Here is a 20084-nt window from a genome sequence, read left to right as displayed (position 1 = left end):
CCCCCCAAAATCTGAATATTAACTTAGGAAAAAAAGAAAAAGCCTGAATATAAGACGACCCTAAAGGAAAAAAGTTTTACCAGTAAATGTTAATTCATGTAAACTATTTTTTTTAATAAAAGCTATGATTGAGAAAAATATTTTTTTTTTGTTTTTATTTCTTGTATTTTCCAACCTGTCCCCCAGTTACGCACATCTGCCCCCAGGCTTGCCACACCAATATGGCACTGTGGCCCATGATATGCCTTTTAACCCTCTATATGCCACTGTGCCCCATGGTATGCCTTTTGACCCCCTATGTGCCACTCTGCCTCCAGAAATGCCTTATACCCCTATATCCCATTCTGGCATTTAGGGGGTTAAAATGCATATTATGGGGCAGAGTGGCATATAGGGAGGTATAAGGCATTCCAGGAGGCAGAGTGGCATTAAGGGAGTTAAAAGGCATTATATAGAGCACTCTGCCTCCAGAAATGCCTTATACCCCTATATGCCACTCTGGCATTTAGGGGGTTAAAAGGCATATTATGGGGCAGAGTGGCATATAGGGAGGTATAAGGCATTTCAGGAGGCAGAGTGCACTATTAAATGCCCCCTTAACGCCACTCTGCCTCCTGAAATGCCTTATACCTCCCTATATGCCACTCTGCCCCATAATATGCCTTTTAACCCCCTAAGTGCCAGAGTGGCATATAGGGGTGTAAGGCATTCCAGAAATGCCCTACACACACACACACACACACACACACACACTTACTTACTTACCGGTGCTTCCAATTTCATGCTGTATTGCCGGGGCAGCGGGTTGACGTCTCATTCCGCGGCAGCCGGAAGGAGGTGGAGTTGGCACCGGGGGTTTGTATGCGTCCGTCGCAAATACCTTCCCCGGCTGTCAGAGATCAGGAACTCTGGAACTCTGATCTCTGACAGCCGGGGAAGGTATTTGCGACGGACGCATACAAATCCCCGCTGCCAACTTCACCTCCGGAAGCACCGGTAAGTGTGTGTGGGGGGGGGGCGACGACAGGAGGATCCAGGTCCCCTGCAGCGGTGCGGGGGATCTGGATCTTAGTCTCCTAATCAGACCTCTATTTGAGGTCTGATTAGAAGACGACCCCGATTATAAGACGAGGGGTATTTTTCAGAGCATTTGCTCTTAAAAAAACCTCGTCTTATAATCGAGCAAATACGGTATTACACTGTGTCATTATTGATTCAACAAAAATAAAGTCAAAATGAAGAATAATGTGAAAAACCAAGCACAACCTTACTCCTTTCATGGTAATCAAGATGCTAAGTAGCAGAAAAGTGCTGCTAATTAAATGCCCTTGACTAATTGATCACCAACAAGCATGACTACCTGTATAAAAGCTAGAAGTTTTAGCAATTTGCCGGTCTGGAGCATTGAGGTGTGTGTTTACACAATGCCAGGAGGAAAGACATCAGGACTGATCTCAGAGAAGCAAATGTTGATTTGTCTGGAAAAGTTGCCAGGAGAAAGCCTCTTCTCTATAAAAAGAACATGGCAGCAAGGCTTACAAGACTTCTGGAACAATGTCCTTTGGAGATGTTTCGCCTTAATGCACAGCACCACATTTTGGTGCAAAGTAAACACAGCACATCAGCAAAAATACTTAATACCAACTGGCAAGCACTGTGATGGAGGGATGATGATTTGGACTCTTTTTGCTGGCACAGGGTCTGGGAACATTGCCGTCATGGAGTCGACCATGAACTCCTCTGTATAACAAAGTATTCTAGAGTCCAATGTGGGGTCATCTCTCCGACACCTAAAGCTCGCCCGAAATTGGGTCATGCAATGGGACAATGATCCCAAGCACACCAGTAAATCTACAACAGAATGGCTAAAAAAGGAAAGAATCAAGATGTTGCGATGGCCCTGTCGAACTGATTGAAATGCTGTGGCAGGATCTTGAGAGAGCTGTGTATAAACAAATGCTCGCAAAACCTCAATGAACTGAAGCAACGTTTTAAAGTAAAGTGTTTATGTGAGGTTGGATTTACCTATTTTTAGACCTGCTAAAGAACAGATGGTTGTTATTATGTCCTGATATGTAAAACCATAGAATTCCAAGAGGGTGTACTTTCTTTCCACACGACTGTGGCTTGTGATGTCTCATGGGTATTTTGCCTCAGGGAAACTGAAATATGTGGCAAAAGATGACAGAACTAGCGTATGAATTCCCTGTCCTTAAATTATCTCTCTTCTCCTAACCTTACAGAGGTTGCTAAAACCTAACATCAGCAAGCAGCAATATATCAATATGTGAAATATAACATCTTTCGGAAGAAGAAAAATGCAAATCCATAGAACAAAAAGCCACCTCCCTTAATAAATATATAGGGTAAATGCTTATTTTAATATGTCAACACCATTACATATGCCTATTTAGCATACAGAACAGTAAAAGATATGTTTTGGGAAAAGGGACGTGTTGGGTGGTATGTGTGTTGGGAGCAGGGGTTCCTACTTCCCGAATCTATGGGGAATGCATAACATGCCAAAACATAAGGTCTTCTACAAAGTTTAAGAAATTAGAGAAATCCAGCTGTTTTTCTGCTGCCAATGATACCAAGTGCAACTGTGGCCTATTAGCATTAAGCATTTTAATTACTTTTGGCATTTACTGCTGCAAGATCATTTCCTGGATTAGTCACATGTTTACTGCTCAACGTGACCCGTGATTGGAATCTTCTCAGGGAATTAAGAAGTAATGACCATGCAGCACTTACAAAGGCAGATCAAGACAAGAGAAACAAAGCTATTGTTCTAAAATATAAGTGGCTTCTCTCTGCCAAATAAAGCCCATGGGAAGACTATGTGGTTTATTTCCAGATAACAAACAAGCATTAATAGGAAGCGATGGAGCTGGTGTCAGTGTTACAGAGGTGTGTTTAACTTGGCAATAAAGGAGAAGCTCTGCTGAATATTGTTACTTGGCCTGACATCCTATAATGTGGACGTTTGTTTATGAATCCTACAGCCAAAATGTCCTTAATTAAATAAGTTGTCCAAAAATGTATTTTAAAAATTCAACAGGGATAACTGTACACAATGGCATTTGAGATATGTAACCAGAAGAAAAGATGATACATTTTTATAGGCATTAGCAATGCCTAATATGTCCTTACCCATATGTTCTAATCACACAGTTACTTCTAACATTAAAAAGACAACATGGAAAAGAAAGGTCCATCAGCACAATGGGCACAAGTTTTAGTTGTCCCCTTGTGACAATGGCATACCCCAGCATTTCAGGTGCGTCACTAGGAGTGGGCCTAAGGGGACTAAAGTCCTGAGTGTTTTGATGGGCATCCATGAATGGGGATTTAGAGACTGAAGTATACATCATCCATGAGTCTCTGGGGCCTTCATCCCCTTCCTTCAGCCACTTCTAAGTAGCTACAGATGCTCAAAGCTAGCGTTGCTTAAGCCTCGAGGTCCCAATTACTAGCTTTCAGTAACAAAACACCTCAACAGTGCGAGCTGCACTGTAGACAAGTCTCTGTGCAAGGTAAGGGCGGGGTGGACAGCAAGAGCTGAGGATGGGGAGGGGAAAAAGGAGAGGAGATGAGTGAGTCAGTAAGCGTTTGTATATGAATGTATGTGTAAATGCATGGTGATAGAGTGAGCGTGTTGGCATAAAGTATTAGCATGTCTGTGTATGAGCATGTGTGTTAGTAAATGCTGTTAGTGTGTATCACTGTGTGGTGTTTGTATGTGTGAGTGTCAATGGGTAGGTGTTTGTGTATAGTGTTAGCATGAGTGTATGTCATTGTACACTGAGGTCAGTATCAGGGGTAAACTATGGTTAGTGGTACCTATGAGAGAGAAAAGAGGAAAAGAGAGTCTAAGAGATAGAGTGTGTATGTATGTGTTTGAATGAGTGGTTGTCAGACTAAACCCAACTGTATGGTACGAAGTAAGAACACGTACAATGCTTTTGTAACGCACAGCATTAGAAACATCCTTAATGTAATTGTTGAATGTCTAGAACCTTCTCAGAAATAAATGTTCTATCATTTCAAATTTTCAGTCAAAAAGCATACTTTTTGAGGGAATGTATAATTGTCTATTGATACAAAAGCAGGTACTGAGAGACTGTCAGAAACAGCTTTTTACTTGATGAAACCTTTAAAGGAAATAATGAAATATTTGCTAAAGAGCTAACTTCATGTTTATTCTTAAATGAAACTTAAGTGGCACTTTTAAATATTGTTAACAAATGGCTTCAGCAAATTCTGTGGAGTTGTTAAAATGGCGAGATAATACAAAATTGACAATAACATTAAAAATAACAAAATTAGAACTAACAATAACATAAACCAACATAGCACATATTACACATGACCTTGTGAGATTATGACATATACATTATTTAGCCAAAAAGGTAAAAAATAATAATATTACTAGTTCATTATGTATTATATATCACTTTTACCAGTAGTAGTGCAGTCATTGTGTGTGACATGAGCGACCCCTAGTGGCAGATGTCTAGTGGTGCACATAAGCAACTTTCCCGAATAGGTTCCTGTCATTGTTGGAACCAATGGAGTTACAGTAAAAGCTAATTTGTCCCATATTACTGATTTTCTTAGTATCAGACATACCTGCATTGATTTTCCAACCAATTATAACAGCTTGGAACATATATAGACCTAATACCTATTATGCTGACTCTCTGAACATTTCATATATGAATACAACGATACCACACAGGAACTGCTTACAATTCTCATAATGCTCAGGGAACGTGTGTTACAAAAATACAGAACAAAACTGGATTTGGATTGCAGTCATTACCTGAAGGGAATGCTTATTTTAGCCAATCATTTTTACAGGAAATGTGGTGTTAATTCTCTTGGGCTTTGGTTTTCAGAAACCGTTATACCATGCCCCCCAACTGTCCCGATTTAGGTGGGACAGTCCTGATTTTGGGTCTCTGTCCCACCTATCCCTTGGGGTGAGGCGAGATCCGTACTCACCTCAGGTGCAGCTGCGGGGGGGGGGGGGGGCGCACTAGCTGGGAGATCGCAATCTCCCTCTAGTCTGCTCAATATAAGGGAGCACGAGGTCTGTCACTTGAGACCTCGCTTTACTGCTCCCTAATCACTAGCTCTGCAGCAATAGCCGGCGCATAGTGATGAGATCTCGCGCTCCCACCACAGGATGCAGGATACAGGCAAAAGGAAGAACAATGAAGGATGGTGGAAGATGTAACAGACTGGGAGAAAGGAGTGTAAGGGCAGTGTATGTGTATGTATGAATGTGTGTGTTTGTAAGCTTGTGTGTCTGTGTATGGGCCGGTGTGTGTAAGAGCAGTATAGGTATTAGCTGGTGTGTAAGGGCAGTGTATGTGTATATGTGTGTGTGTGTAAGGGCAGTGTACGTGTATGTGTGTGTAAGGACAGTGTGTGTGTATATGTGTGTTTATGGGCAGGTGTGTGTAAAGGCAGTGTGTAAGGTTCCTGGGAGGAAGGCTAACATTTACCTTTTTTAATAAAAAAAAACTCTGCTGCTGTGGACTACTCCAGCATTATGATGGACACCTGGCTGGCTGGGAATCATGGGATTTTAGTTCACAGCTAGCATCTGCAGCTTTACTGTTGCTGCACTTCCCATGACACAAATTTAAAAAAACGAAGCGTGTTTTAAGTGGCGATGCAAACGCGACATTGTAAAGTGCAATTGCTTGTATCGTTGAGTTCCACGAGATCCTGGTTCACCAGTAGTGAATTATTAAAATTTAGCATTTAAAGAGATTTCTAAGATGTGATAAGTAGACATCCACCACACTTCATATAATAGTCTATAAAATTTAAGTTATATTGCAGTGCGGAATATGATGGCCCTATGTAAATCAATAAATAATAGTAGACACTGTAATGTTTCTGTCTTTTTTTTAGATATGCTATGTGGAAGAACATATGAACAGAGCAAAATGTTTTACTACTTCTCCCTCTCATCTACTCTTTAAATCTATGAAGATGCAGAAAGATATCATTATTCCATCATAATCCTAGTCCTTGGCATCAAATAGCTCAGCAGGAAAAGCTGTTATGGGGTGAGAAGGCACTCCAGGTCGAGTAACTGAACCAGGGATGCGACTAGAAACCACAGGGTCCCCCCAAACTTCACCAAGCAACATGTTCCACAGTCCTAGCAGGCCCTGTCTAATACCCCAAAACCCTCCTGGTGGGCCATACAATAAATATAAGCTATCCTGTCCAACATATATTCACCAAAAGAGATTCTGTCAATAAAGTCAGTGTTTCCCTAAATACTACTTTTATTATATACTAATTATAACTAATACACACAGGGTTCCAGCAGTGTGCCAAATCATTCAAATCAGAGCGGCCATGGAGACAACGTATTTATAGACTACAACATGCTTACTACACACAAAATGAAAATGCCGATTCAACCCTCCCAGGTTAGATCCTACCTCCGTGACAATTTTTTCGCGTACGCGAATAAACTGAGCGCGAAAGGAGTAAGTATGACCCTTGCCAGGATCCGTCGCTTGTGTTATGTAAACGTCACAGCCAGGAAGCGATCGGTAGCTTTTCTAAGATACAAGCTCTAGTCTCGGGTACGGTGAGGGCGATGTGCTCGGATTACTACGTTATGGGCACCGGGATTGGTGCCGTTAGATGGTGTTACCACCGTTCTTTTCACTTGTGTTTTCCTTTAACGGTTTGTCGTAATAGGACATATATAAATCATGCAAGGAGCTTCCTCTTTTTTTATCCTCCAAAACGGATTAAGATAGTAAACCTGCTCGTATTAACCTGTGATAATGAATATATATATATATATATATATATATATATATATATATATATATATATATATATATATTCATTATGTGTGTATATAGAAAGTGTCTAGGACCCTGCAAATTTCTAAAATTATATTAATAAACACATCCTTATGTGATCCTTTTCATTACATCCCTTTCAAAGCACTGATGGGCTGTTTTTGACAAAAAAGATTAAACAAGCTATTTTAAAAAAGCTAAAAACCCGTTCTTTGTTTTGTGGGATTAAAGCTTCAGAAGAAAGAATAAAATCGAAGTGAAAGTTACTTTTTTTTGTTTTGTTTAGCCAAAAAAATGTCATTTTGTAATGACTGGATGTCAGCACTCACCTCTGTTTCTTCTTCCAGAATACGTTGGTACCTCATGCAGAATTGTATAAAAGCTTAAACTTTTGGTGTAGCTCATATTTGCTCTTAAAAATATCATGAGGACTATTAATGTGTGTTGCTTCAACTATTAGCCCATGAGATCTTGTCTGAATTCCTTCAGGTTGGTAATTTATTATCAATATACATATTTTCTTTTAGACAGTGATATCTTATTCATTTTCCCTGCAAGAATGTCATCAGAGGATTCTCAGCGAAACTTTCGCTCTGTCTACTATGAAAAAGTTGGCTTCCGAGGAGTGGAAGAGAAGAAGTCTTTAGAGATTTTATTAAAAGATGACCGCTTAGGTGAGTAAGGTAATGAAGACCGATTGTAGAATTTAAGTGATATCAGTTGTCTTAGCTTGCCCCTGTCTGGGAGTGAAATTTATTACCTCCTTGATTGTTACTTCTCTTGGATAGGGTAAAAAAACAGTTTCTACCAAATATAAATATACACACACATGTATACAATATCGTTCATATTATTTATACATGTCCTCTCTTTTAGATATTGAGAAGCTGTGCACCTTTACTCAGAGGTTTCCTCTCCCATCCATGTACCGGATTCTTGTTTGGAAGGTACTATTAGGTATTGCACCTCTTGCTTGTGGGTATGATCTTTTGGAACTGAGATACACAGTGGCCATAAGTATTATTTTTCTGCTACTAAAGTGTGGGTTTTGTTAAGTGTAGTGAAAGTGAAATGAGGATCACATGGAACAAGAAGGTGATTGCATTGGACCAAAGATTCATTTTACATATTTGTATATTAAATACTTTTTTGTATTTGTTAAAGGAATTTTGCCTCCTCATCAAGAGACTCACTCCAGGGTGATGTCATATAGGAAGGAACAGTACAGTGATGTGTACCATGCCCTGCAAGTTATCCGTTTCATTGATGAGTCTACTCCCATGAGCGAGGTGTTCCTCCACATGCATCATCTGGAGACCGGCAAGCTACCTCACAGTCAAGCTTATCCTCTGGTGCGGAAATGATCTATGTACAGCATGAAACCGTTTAAATGTCCTATTTTTCTAAGCAGCATTTGTGAAGAACTTGTTCTAGCTTAAAAAAATAAGTGTTTTCAGATGGTCTAGATTGTTATTAGAAAAGCGTATTTTTGTGTTTCAGGAGCCAGAAGATGATTTTTTTCTTGCAGTAGCTGCTAGTATGGAAGAAATGGTAGATGATGATATGGACTGTTACTGGTTGATCAAAAGCTTTGTTAATCATTTAGATACAAAGTTTAAAGATTCACAGAATCAGCTGGTAAGTGTTGCACCTATCAGTGTTTCCCTTCCAAGCAGTCTCTGCATAAAGAGCGAGTCTCATATGATTTCCGCTAAGACCAGGCCTTTGCATATGTAAAAGCAATAGTGCCACCAATCATGAAAAAATCAAGGGAATAACTTATATTAGGTTTTGGCTACTGAAATGATGAATGGTTTCCAGGATAAAAGTTATTAGGAAAGACTAAAGGATCTCAATATGTATAGATTGGAGGAGAGAAGAGAGGAAGGTGATGTGATAGAAACATTTAAATACCTTAATCGGTTTAAGAAGAGGGAAGTTTATTTCAAAGGAGATGAAATGTTAGAACAGGCATGTCCAAACTTTTTTCGAAGAGTGCCAGATTTGATGAAGTGAACATGTGCGAGGGCCGACCATTTTGCCTGACATTTTTTGAACCATTAAAATTAAATGCAAATGAACTATTTTATGCAAAGTTTATTGAAAACGGCATACTTTTCATTTTGTGACTTGGATGACAAATCTAAACAGGTTTTAAATCACTCTGCCTTTAATATCTAAAAAACAGATCTATATTTGGGCAATTTATCTGGGGGGCCTCATCAGTCCGGAATGCGGGCCGCAATTGGCCCTCGGACCGGACTTTGGACATGCCTGTGTTAGAACAAATGGTCATAATTTAAAACTAGAGGGTTGGAGGTTTAGAGGTAATGTAAGGAGGTTTAACTTTACTGAGAGGATAAAAGAAAAGCTGTCCAGTTTCTCAGAAGAACTGGTAAAAAACACACCAACATTGCAAAATATGATGGTGCTGTATAACAAAATAATGATAAACCAGTGAGATAATTTAAACATGCATGAGACAGATATCAGATGTTCTCAAGATACTAAAAGATCAATGTTTCTAAGTGTAACAAACGTTTGTTTAGCCATGTGAAGGGGTCAATGAAGCAAACATTATTTTATCTTCACTGTTTTTGTCTAAATAATTCTACCTATAGCAAGCAGTGCTTGACAACTACCACTTAAACTACATGTTTTCACCTATCAGCAGTGTATCTAATGTGACCTTTTTTAAACAAGCTACATTCAACAATATGTTTTGTGTAATCTGTTTTATTATCTTTTGTTTTGTAGCAGAAATCCTTTGAGCATTACCTTAACCTAGAAGATAACAGAATCGTGACTCATCTCAAGACAAGCAATATGTTAGACAAGCTTCCGTATGACTTGTGGTTTAAGAAGTGCTTTGCAGGCTGCTTACCTGCTTCCAGCTTACAAAGGTACATCTTTCCAGGCATCCTCGCATCATACTTTAAGATATGCGTATGTGTGAACACTTTTCATGCTCCATTTAGGTGCTTTTAAATCTGGTTTCAAGTGTGTGTTTCCTTGCTTTGTTTTATGTATATATTGGTAATTTCATCAGTACCCCAAAATCTGTATTCATGTTTGCAAGGGAGTGCTGCCATTTTTGTACACTCAACTTTAGCATTCATTATAAATAATTGTTATTTTTAGAGTGTGGGACAAACTTGTGAGCGGATCGTGCAAAATTCTTGTTTTTGTTGCTGTGGAGATTTTATTAACATTCAAGATGAAAGTCATGGCATTGAATACCGCGGAGAATTTAAATACATTTTTAGAAAAAGTAAGTATACATTGAGTATTTGTATTTTGCTGATCTTTTAACTTGTGCATTTTTGTTATTCAGAATGTATTTTCAGTTAGCTTTTTAATTGGTTGCTCTGGGGCATATTCACCAAGCGGAACACTTGACCAGGCTGTTTATCTTGCTACTCACTCGCTAGAAGAAGATGTGCTTTTTCTGACTTCTTTATTTATTTTGTCAGATATCCATTTTTTGATAAGGAACTTTAATACAAATATACTTGTATGTTGTTTTTCATATGTATAGTAGTTTTCTCTGTAACTCTTATGTCATGGTTGCAACACTGCGAAACGTTATAGCTGTCAGCATATATTGCCTTTTTGTGGTATTTGTGTAGTTTAAAACAATTTGGCCAAAATACTAGATACAAACAAAACTAAGCTTATATGTGAAATGAGTTTTAACCAAACAAAACTCTGTTATGTTATGTAAGGAGGTTATAGAAATGCAAAACATATTTTAAACAATTCACACCAAAAAAACATAAACAAAATAAAATAAACATCAAGAAGCCACTGTTTCACAATTCATTGCTTTGTTAACTTACCTCGGCTCAAGAAAGTTTCTGTGGATATCGAGAGAGTTTGTAATAACGTGATCATGTTTTTTTTCTGTTTTAGATTCCCGAAGACAACACTGATGCAATAGTGAGCAAATCTATAGACTTATGGCACAAGCATTGTGGTATACCTGCCCATTCTGTGTAATTATTGCCAATTAGCAAATTGTTTGTTGTTTACTTTTATATATTTTCTTTTCTTATTTAAGTTGTGACAGTTGTATATGTGGATTGATTTTTAAGTCATGAACAATTTAGTATATTGGCTCAAATAAATCTGCTTTGTTCATTAAAGGTTCTGTTTAATTTTACTTTCAACTTTCACAGGCATGGTCACTCTTTCTAGTGCACTTTAAGTGCCAAAAATGATTCTACGTCCCCATCTTTTGGATTATACAATACTTATACTGCTAGTGTTTAATTTCAGTGCCTAAATCAATACGTTTTTCTTAACTCAGCATCATCAAAAAACATTTTTATTTAACTAACCACATCAGTGCTTAACAACCACCTGGAACTAAACAGCTCTGGCTCCTGAAATGTTCTCTGTGGCACCTGATGTTTTTGGTAATCTTCTAAAGAAAGGGTTTTCTCAAATTCTCCACTGAAACATACGATTGTTACAGGAAACAAAGATAAAATGAAAAACTTAAGGTAAATTGAAATTTCAAATTGTATTCTTATATGCAGATGATATGGTCAACCACCAGAGTGTTTTATAGGACTTTAGTAATTGTAGATATGAGAACTAAGCAATAGATATGCATATTTAGACAAAAGTATTTGCCACTGTTTGAATTGTCTGCATTGGTGCATATTTGCCGTATTGATTTTGTCCAAAATGGAGTGCCAAATCTAATGTCCTGTCTTTTTTAAGTAAGATACTCACACAAAATACTCATATTTTCTAACTTGCTTCTGCAGTTAAAGAAGTAATGTCTGTATCTGATTTATCCTAAACCTATGTACAGTGCAGACACAAAACAAGGTTTGATTTCCTTCGTACAAGAGGATAGGGCCAGAACTATGTATTCTTCAAGGTCTCGTTAGTTTTTTTTAATCTTAGGGAGAGCATGTAGAATCATTTGAGAATGAAGACCATTTTTCCCCCCAAGCCGAAACACTGAAGTGGCTGTCAGAGGCTGTAGGGAGACACTGAGTGTGTGAGAAAGCGAGTAAGATATTATTATTATTATCTTTTATTTATATAGCGCCAACAATTTATACAGCGCTTAAGATAGAGAAAAAACAAAATTCAAACCAAAATTTTGAGCTTTTTTCTTCAGTTTTTTTTTTTTTCATTGAGGCCCCTTCCTCCTTTTCTTGTACATTTGTGAGAACAAACAGAATTGGCAAATCCAAATGCACAAGTTTGCAACAGATTACATACGAAAGCATTACACGGGTACTAACCTCCAGGTGGCATTATTGCTAAATAACACAAACTGCAAAGAAGGGCTATTACATTACTTCTATGAAATAATCTTCAAAGTCTAACTGAAGATTACCCCTTTGTATGTACAGCCATGCCCCCACCACCACAGCCATATTCCCTTCCTGCCTACTATAAGGTGCAAGAGACTCTCTGACTCTGTGAAGCAGGGGCGGGCTGGGCCGGGGGGCAGGGGGGCAATTGCCCCCCAGACCGCCCTAAATCCGGACTGATGGGCCGGACGGACAGCCGGCAGATGAGCATTCAATGCGGCTGCGGCCGCAAAGTTAAAAACTAAGCGGCCGCGAGCAGGATTGAAAGCGGCCGTCATGCGTACCTGGCGGGGGGGGGTCCGCCCCGCCCCGGCTGCCGCTCATCTGAGGGGTGCCACCATGCCGGCACGCCTCCAGAAACGATGCGCGCGGCAACTGTCGCTGTGCGCCGGGACTTGATGTCAAATCCCGGCGCACAACACTGAAGCCACGCCCACCGTCTTCCGCTCTCAGTGCACAGGACAGGGAGAAGAAGAAGAAGAAGAGGAGGAAAGGTGAGAGTGAAAGAAGAAAAGGTAGGAGAGAGTGGATTAGTAAGTGTGTGAGAGTGATGGGTGTTATGCTGAATGTAAGTGTGTGAGAGTGATGGGTGTTATGCTGAATGTAAGTGTGTGAGAGTGATGGGTGTTATGCTGAATGTAAGTGTGTGAGAGTGATGGGTGTTATGCTGAATGTAAGTGTGTGAGAGTGATGGGTGTTATGCTGAATGTAAGTGTGTGAGAGTGATGGGTGTTATGCTGAATGTAAGTGTGTGAGAGTGATGGGTGTTATGCCTAATGTAAGTGTGTGAGAGTGATGGGTGTTATGCCGAATGTAAGTGTGTGAGAGTGATGGGTGTTATGCCGAATGAAAGTGTGTGAGAGTGATGGGTGTTATGCCGAATGTAAGTGTGTGAGAGTGATGGGTGTTATGCCGAATGTAAGTGTGTGAGAGTGATGGGTGTTATGCTGAATGTAAGTGTGTGAGAGTGATGGGTGTTATGCTGAATGTAAGTGTGTGAGAGTGATAGGTGTTATGCTGAATGTAAGTGTGTGAGAGTGATGGGTGTTATGCCTAATGTAAGTGTGTGAGAGTGATGGGTGTTATGCCTAATGTAAGTGTGTGAGAGTGATGGGTGTTATGCTGAATGTAAGTGTGTGAGAGTGATGGGTGTTATGCCTAATGTAAGTGTGTGAGAGTGATGGGTGTTATGCCGAATGTAAGTGTGTGAGAGTGATGGGTGTTATGCTGAATGTAAGTGTGTGAGAGTGATGGGTGTTATGCCTAATGTAAGTGTGTGAGAGTGATGGGTGTTATGCTGAATGTAAGTGTGTGAGAGTGATGGGTGTTATGCTGAATGTTTGTGAATGTGGGTTTCAGATAGCATGGATGTGTAAGTGTTGGGGGATAGCTTGGCATAGGGAGTCCGTAATCACATTCCTTTCATGCCCAGATTCCAGCATGTAGTGGCTGCCTAGGCATGATAGGAGTGTGATTGCTGTTATAACTTATTTTTTGGTCCAACTTCGGTGTGTTAACACTTTTATTGGACAGAATAATTCAATGACAGTATTAATATATATATATAACAGCAATCACACTCCTATCATGCTAAGTCAGCCAGCACATGCTAGAACCTGGGCATGATAGGATTGTGATTGTTGTTATATATATGTGTATATATATATATATATATATATATATATATATATATATGTTAATATTGTTGTTGATTTTTTTGTCTAATTTTGGTGTTACTTTTAATAAAGTATTTTAAAGTATTATTTTTTTATTTTTTTTTTCAGTTTTGGCCAAGTGAAGGCTGAATTTTTAGTTTCAGTCCAGAATTTTCATTTCGGTGCATCCCTACTATATACTATGCCAGTCACTAAAGTGGTAAGCCTACACCACATCAATGTTTGGCTTAGTATATTGTGATAGGGGTTGTCAGTGTCTGGCTCAATGTATAGGCACACATTGACGGTGGTGCTGCGTAATCCCTAAGTTTATAATATTAACAATTTTGCTGTACCCCTGTCAATGTTTGCCTAACCATAGAAACTATGCAGTTTTAAAGTGTGTGTGTGTGTGTGGGGGGGGTGCCACATACAGGGTCTGCCACAGGTGCCAAATACTCTAGGTACGCCCCTGCATCATGCGGCTGTCAGACCCAACGGCCATTCCTCAGCTCCTCTTCCCACGTCTTAAAAGGGGTGTGATGAAGAGCTGAGGCATGCGGTGTGTGTACGCTGGCCACTTTAATTTCATTAGGCGCTGGTGGAGTGACTGCCGCGCAACGGCCACTTTCAATGTCGCTCGCAGCCGCTTTGATGGTGCAATGGGCCAGTTGACTAGACTTTCCCCCCAGGCCTTAGGCTGCCAGCCCTCCCCTGCTGTGAAGTTCCAGGACACAATGTTTAGATTTTCCCAGAATACTTAAAACATTATATTCTCCATAAATCTCTTCTAGTCTTGCCCAAACAGAAGTTATTTAAGGTTCTACCTAGACTACCTAGGTGGTTTCTGACAAAAATGTAGCATAGGCTTAGAAACCATGATTATCTAGAACTTGCTTTGGGGTCAGTATGAGTGGGTATATGTTTGCACTACAGCAGACTTGTCTTCAGCTTCCGTAGAACTTTACAAGGCTTCTGTAGAGGGGAACTTGGTTTGTATTTTAGACCGCTGTTTTGTATACCATTTGTAATACTGCCTCAAAGAGCCAGAAAAGCAAATAATTTTATCTTGCATGCTGTGTTTGTTTTTTTATTTATTTATACACGGTTCAATACATCAAACCGTTTTGAAGCAATATATACTGCATTCATGGGGATTTTTCAAAGTTTGCCCTCTCCTTCATCCCTCACAAGAAGCTGACACCTGCACCTACAAAATATTGACTACATTCACCCTTCATTCCATCATCTACTCGAGTCTTCCCTGCTACCCGAATCACAAAATTTTCAGAAAACACTAAGCTCATTGTCTAATTATAGCCTTTGTCTCTCCTCCACACTTAATAAACCTCTTCCCTTTTACACTAAGAAAAAATGTTTTCATGCTGATCCATATCTCTGAAGATCATTTCCACATAACCTTTATATCTCTTCCCATTTCTATATTCAAAACTCACCTCTGAAAATATGTTTGCAACTTAGTGTTCACCCATCCTTCCATTGTTACCACCGATGAAGCTGACACTCCTTACGCATGCTCTGGTTGGAGAAAAGTTGTGGTTTTAACTGTGAATTCATGAAGATCTCAGCTTGCCCTGCCATTACGGATGAAATGGACCTTCTTGCTACTGTGTCTAAACCCCAGTAACAGGCCCCATGAGAGCTGTTGAGTGGTGAGTAATAGTTTGCTCCTAGAGCTACTGGGAAATCTTCATGGCTTTGATGCATTCTCCCTATGGGACATAATGCCTCCTGCTGTTATTGGGGATAATTTTATCCTAAAACGTTAGACGCAGTATACACATAGCTTCGAATAGTACTTTGTGTGCTCTCAAAAGCCTTTAAATGCAATAGAGACAGATAATCCTTCAGTGCTGGGTTTAAAAAAAAAATACAGCGCTAATCCATTTTGAAGAAGAACAAGAAGATTCTGGACTGAAATATGTGGTTGAGGAAGTTATTCAAGGTGCAAAGGAGAGAGATCTTGTCCAGGACTATGCAAAGAGACACCACTTTCACTAGAGAAGACATTTGTAAGAGCTCTAGGTGACCATTTTGGAGAAGAAGAACTAAGAGGTAGACTAATGATTCCACATCGCTGGTACCCACAAATGTCCGGTTCAAAATTGTTTAGAAAGGGCCCTTCGGACCTGGACCTTTCTAAAGTATTCTGAACTGGCACGGGAAGGAACGGTGTGTGAGCACGCATGTACACTTTTGTGTGTGATAATGGATGTGCACTTTGTGTGTGTGTGAGCATGGATATGCAATTGTGTGGGGGCGTTTGAGCATGCATGTGCACTTGTGTCTGATCATGGATGTGCACTTTTGTGCAAGAATGGTTGTGTACTTGTGTGTGTGTGATCATGTATGTGTACTTGTGTGTGAGCATGGATATGCACGTGTGTGTGTGTGAGCATGAATGTGTACTTGTGTGTGGGAGAGTTTGAGCATGCATGTGTACATGTGTGTGTGAACGTGGATGCGCACTTGTGTGTGAGCATTGATGTGTACGTGTGTGTGTGTGTGTGTAAGTGGGGTGAGATGGAGTGTTTTTAGTGAGTATAAGTAAGTGTGTCATTTGTTTAAGTGTGTTTACATATGTTGTATGTTGGAAGAGGGGCAAGGGGCAAAGAAAGCACAGACCAGTTGTTGAAGTTTGGGGCCCAGGGTCATTTTTTGTATCAGGGCCAGGTGGTTCATACTTATGGCCCTGGTTTTGATAACCCTGATTTTCTCCCATATTACGTCCAGAACAAGATACTTTAATCTTTTTAGCTTCCTCAATTTTATGACAACTCCCAATGCCCTCTTAGATGTAACTCCCAATTTGATAGGTTATTAAGTCCCTTGTCCTTTTCAAGGGTGAACTGCAAGTATATCCCATGTGCTCACGGTATAGAGTAAAGTTGTACAAACTTTTGAATAAATAAATAAATATAAAAGACAAATGAAATAGCCCAAACTTCTCATCTAAAGGAACTTTAATTTTTATTTTATTTCTGTCTCTGTTTATTATCTAAAATTAATATTTGTAATTTATACATTCTTGTACTTTTTAGTTTTATTTTAATATGGTCCTTGAGTTGGAAACTGGGCCACTAGGGGTAACAAAGCGACATTCTAAACCACCACCAATATAGTTAATAATATTGGTTGAACATGGCATTGTTAGAACTAAGGATTAGTGGCCTACTTACCAGGCCCGGACTGGGACAAAAAAATAGGCCCGGGCATTTCAGACTGAGCAGCCCATTTTTATGAAAAAACATATATGTACATACATATACATAATACTTGGTCATTCAACATGGGAAGCCTGAAGCCACAATTTAGTGCGACCAATCCTTGAAATAAATATTATAGAGTAAATATACCTTAATTTTTCCACGAAATGATTTCAGGGCCTTGAATGTTTTGTCCCCTGAAGTCACTACAAATTCAGGAGGGAATTTTATCTCTGGATAAGTAAAAATGAAATAGTTCCTACTGTAAATTAAGGAAACAGATAACCAACACACCAGGACAGGCTTTTCCACACCGACACCCAGACACACACACCAGGAAAAGCTCTGCCACACCGAAACCCAAACACACACCAGGAAAGGCTCTGCCACACCGACATCCAAACACACACACACACCAGGACAGGCTCTGCCACACCGACATCCAAACACACACACCAGGACAGTTAAAAAAGAAGAAATGGTTCAGCACTCAACTCCCAGGAAGCTGGGGGCTAGCAGGAAAAAAGGGCAAGACAAAAACAGAAAGCATAACAAAAATAGCAATGTTTCGGCCAAACATGGCCTTTTGAGCTTCACAAAGGCCCTGTTTGGCCGAAACGTTGCTTTTTTGTTTTACTTTCTTTGAATAAAGTAACCTAAGGATTGGAAGCTGATTGGAGTGCTGGGGTTCTTTTCTGTGTTCGCACACATACCAGGACAGGCTCTGCCACACTGACACCCGAACACACACACTAGGACAGGCTCTGCCACACTGACACCCAGACACACACATCAGGACATGCTCTGCCACACTGACACCCAGACACACACACCAGGACAGGCTCTGGACAGGCACACCGACACACAAACACCAGGACAGGCTCTGCTACACTGACACCCACACACACCAGGACAGGCTCTGCCACACCGACCCCCCCCCCCCCCACACACACACACCAGGACAGGCTCTGCCACACCGACACCCAAACACACACACACACCAGGACAGGCCCTGTCACACCGACACCCAAACACACACACAACAGTACAGGCTCTGCCACACCAACACCCAATCACAAACACCAGGACAGGCTTTGCCACACTGACACCCGCATCCGGATGGTTTCCACGGACGGTTTCACTCAGCCTGCCTGTGGCATCTTTGCCCCAAAAACAACTTGCCTGTGGCAACTTTGCCACCAAAACAGCCTGCCTGTGACATCTTTGCCACCAAAACAGCCTGTCTGTGGCATCTTTGCCATCAAAACGGCCTGTCTGTGGCATCTTTGCCATCAAAACGGCCTGCCTGTGGCATCTTTGCCCCCCTCTTACACATCCATGCTATCAAACACACATATTTATTCACTCGTTCACAAATATTTATTCACTAATTCACAGATAATCATTCACTCATTCAGATATTTATTCATACATTGATACTCATTAATTCCCTCATTCAGATACTCATTAATTCCCTCATTCAGATACTCATTAACATATACTCATTCACAAACATCCATTTACTCACTCCTTCACAGATACTCATTAATTTACTCTTTCATTCAATCTCACATACTCCATACAGCCTCCCTCACCCCCTTACCTGAACTGATGATGTACGCGCCGCTCGCAGACTTCCGCGGATCTGCACAGAGGAAGCAGACGCGCAGCAGTCATGTGACGTACGTCATGACATGATGTACGTCACATGACTCGGTTGGATTCCTGCGTTCCCCTGGCGGTAGAAGAGACGCTGCTCGCGCGCGTCTGCCAGATAAGTCGCAGTTGCTGCGGGTTTAAGGGGCAGGTGCTCCTTTTGCCCTGCGTTAAGGACGGCATAGTCCCAGTCAGTCCGGTCCTGACTGGGCCTATTTTAAGGTAGGGGTCTGCAGCTCCATCAGCCCCTTAGTCAATCCGGTGTGCCCGATGGCCAGTCCGGGCCTGCTACTTACCATATTATGAACTCAATTATTTAATCACGAAATCAGATAGATAAGGAGGACGATTGAGCTGGATGTCACGCACCTGAGGAAGTAGTCTTCTGAAATGTGCAGTGCGTGTTGACGTCAAAGCATACAGGAGGACATTATACACAATAACTGAAGACAGAAACTAAGTTGAGGATAGCTCTTGTGGTGGATCTAAACCACAGCAACCACGAGGACATCCAATTCTCTGCTATTTTATGCAAGAGCTGATATGTTTTTATGAGATTAAAGCAGATTTATTTTTATTCACCTTTTGTTCTTCTTCCTTTTCGCTTTGTGAGTCCGGCTGGTTGATTCACTGTCCCTGAGTGGAGGACGCTCTAGAGGAGGTCTTGGCTGATGCAGAGGAACCCATCTACACACTTTTATGTGGGCATATCGATGCCCTTAATACTGTAAGGGGCTTTTTTTGTATTTTACCTCTACCATTAAGTTGTATTACATACTACACTGTATTTGTTTACTATTTTTATTTGAGTACCAGCTGGAGTATCAATTTAAGATTATATAATATTTCATATATTTCTTACACTTATTATAAGGGGAGCAGGCATATTTTTATCTTTATTTTATGGGAACATGTTCTCTTGGGGGACCCCTAAGCTAATACACATATAGCATAGGCCTAGCAAAACACCCTAACCCAATATACGGGTACATTCCAACTTGTGGCCTGTAATCAGGGCCGGCCTTAGGGGAGTGCAACCTGTGCGGCCGGGAGTCGAGAATAGAAACAGCGTCTTTTTTAAAAAAACTTTATTTAATGCAGAGGAGAAACAGGGGTGTCGAGTGATCCTCATGAAGTTTTCAGCAACTGCTCAGCGCCCCTCACTCTCCTACGTCGGCGACAAGGTAAGCAAGGATAATGAGAAGTAGGGAGAGGGGTAGATAGTGAGAAGTGGCAGGGGGTTTAGATAATGAGAAGGGACAGAGTGGGGGGAGGCAGTGAGAAGAGGCAGAAGGGGACAGTAAAAATGACGGGACAGTAATGCATATTTTTTGGGAATTGCCAATATGCACAAGAGTTTTGGAA

The 20084-nt window shown here is 40.5% G+C and overlaps 1 protein-coding gene across 2 annotated transcripts; it reads left to right on the top strand.

Annotated features, from left to right (window-relative positions):
- Positions 1–7315: 7315 nt before the first annotated feature.
- Positions 7316–10990, top strand: TBC1D7 (TBC1 domain family member 7). 2 transcript variants are annotated; one of them, XM_053466455.1, is made up of 7 exons: positions 7316–7519; positions 7722–7802; positions 8010–8197; positions 8346–8483; positions 9606–9748; positions 9987–10116; positions 10758–10990. In XM_053466455.1, exons 1-7 carry the CDS (start codon positions 7405–7407, stop codon positions 10842–10844), a joined length of 882 nt encoding a protein of 293 aa, XP_053322430.1. In that variant the 5' UTR covers positions 7316–7404; the 3' UTR covers positions 10845–10990. The 2 variants fall into 2 exon arrangements, with proteins under 2 accessions (XP_053322430.1, XP_053322429.1); XM_053466454.1 differs by having other exon boundaries at positions 7318–7519; positions 9603–9748.
- The last annotated feature ends 9094 nt before the right edge of the window (positions 10991–20084 follow it).

Source organism: Spea bombifrons, chromosome 5, assembly GCF_027358695.1.
Source record: "Spea bombifrons isolate aSpeBom1 chromosome 5, aSpeBom1.2.pri, whole genome shotgun sequence".
Lineage (NCBI taxonomy): Eukaryota > Metazoa > Chordata > Amphibia > Anura > Pelobatidae > Spea > Spea bombifrons.
Note: the sequence above shows the minus strand (reverse complement) of the source record. Positions and strands in the feature narration are given on the sequence as shown.

Coding starts and splice junctions, on each gene's coding strand:
- TBC1D7 (XM_053466454.1), top strand. CDS start 7,405: ATGTCATCAGAGGATTCTCAGCGAAACTTTCGCTCTGTCTACTATGAA. Junction 7,803..8,009: donor TGTTTGGAAGGTACTATTAG/GTATTGCACCTC, acceptor TATTTGTTAAAG/GAATTTTGCCTCCTCATCAA. Junction 8,484..9,602: donor AAGATTCACAGAATCAGCTG/GTAAGTGTTGCA, acceptor TTTGTTTTGTAG/CAGAAATCCTTTGAGCATTA.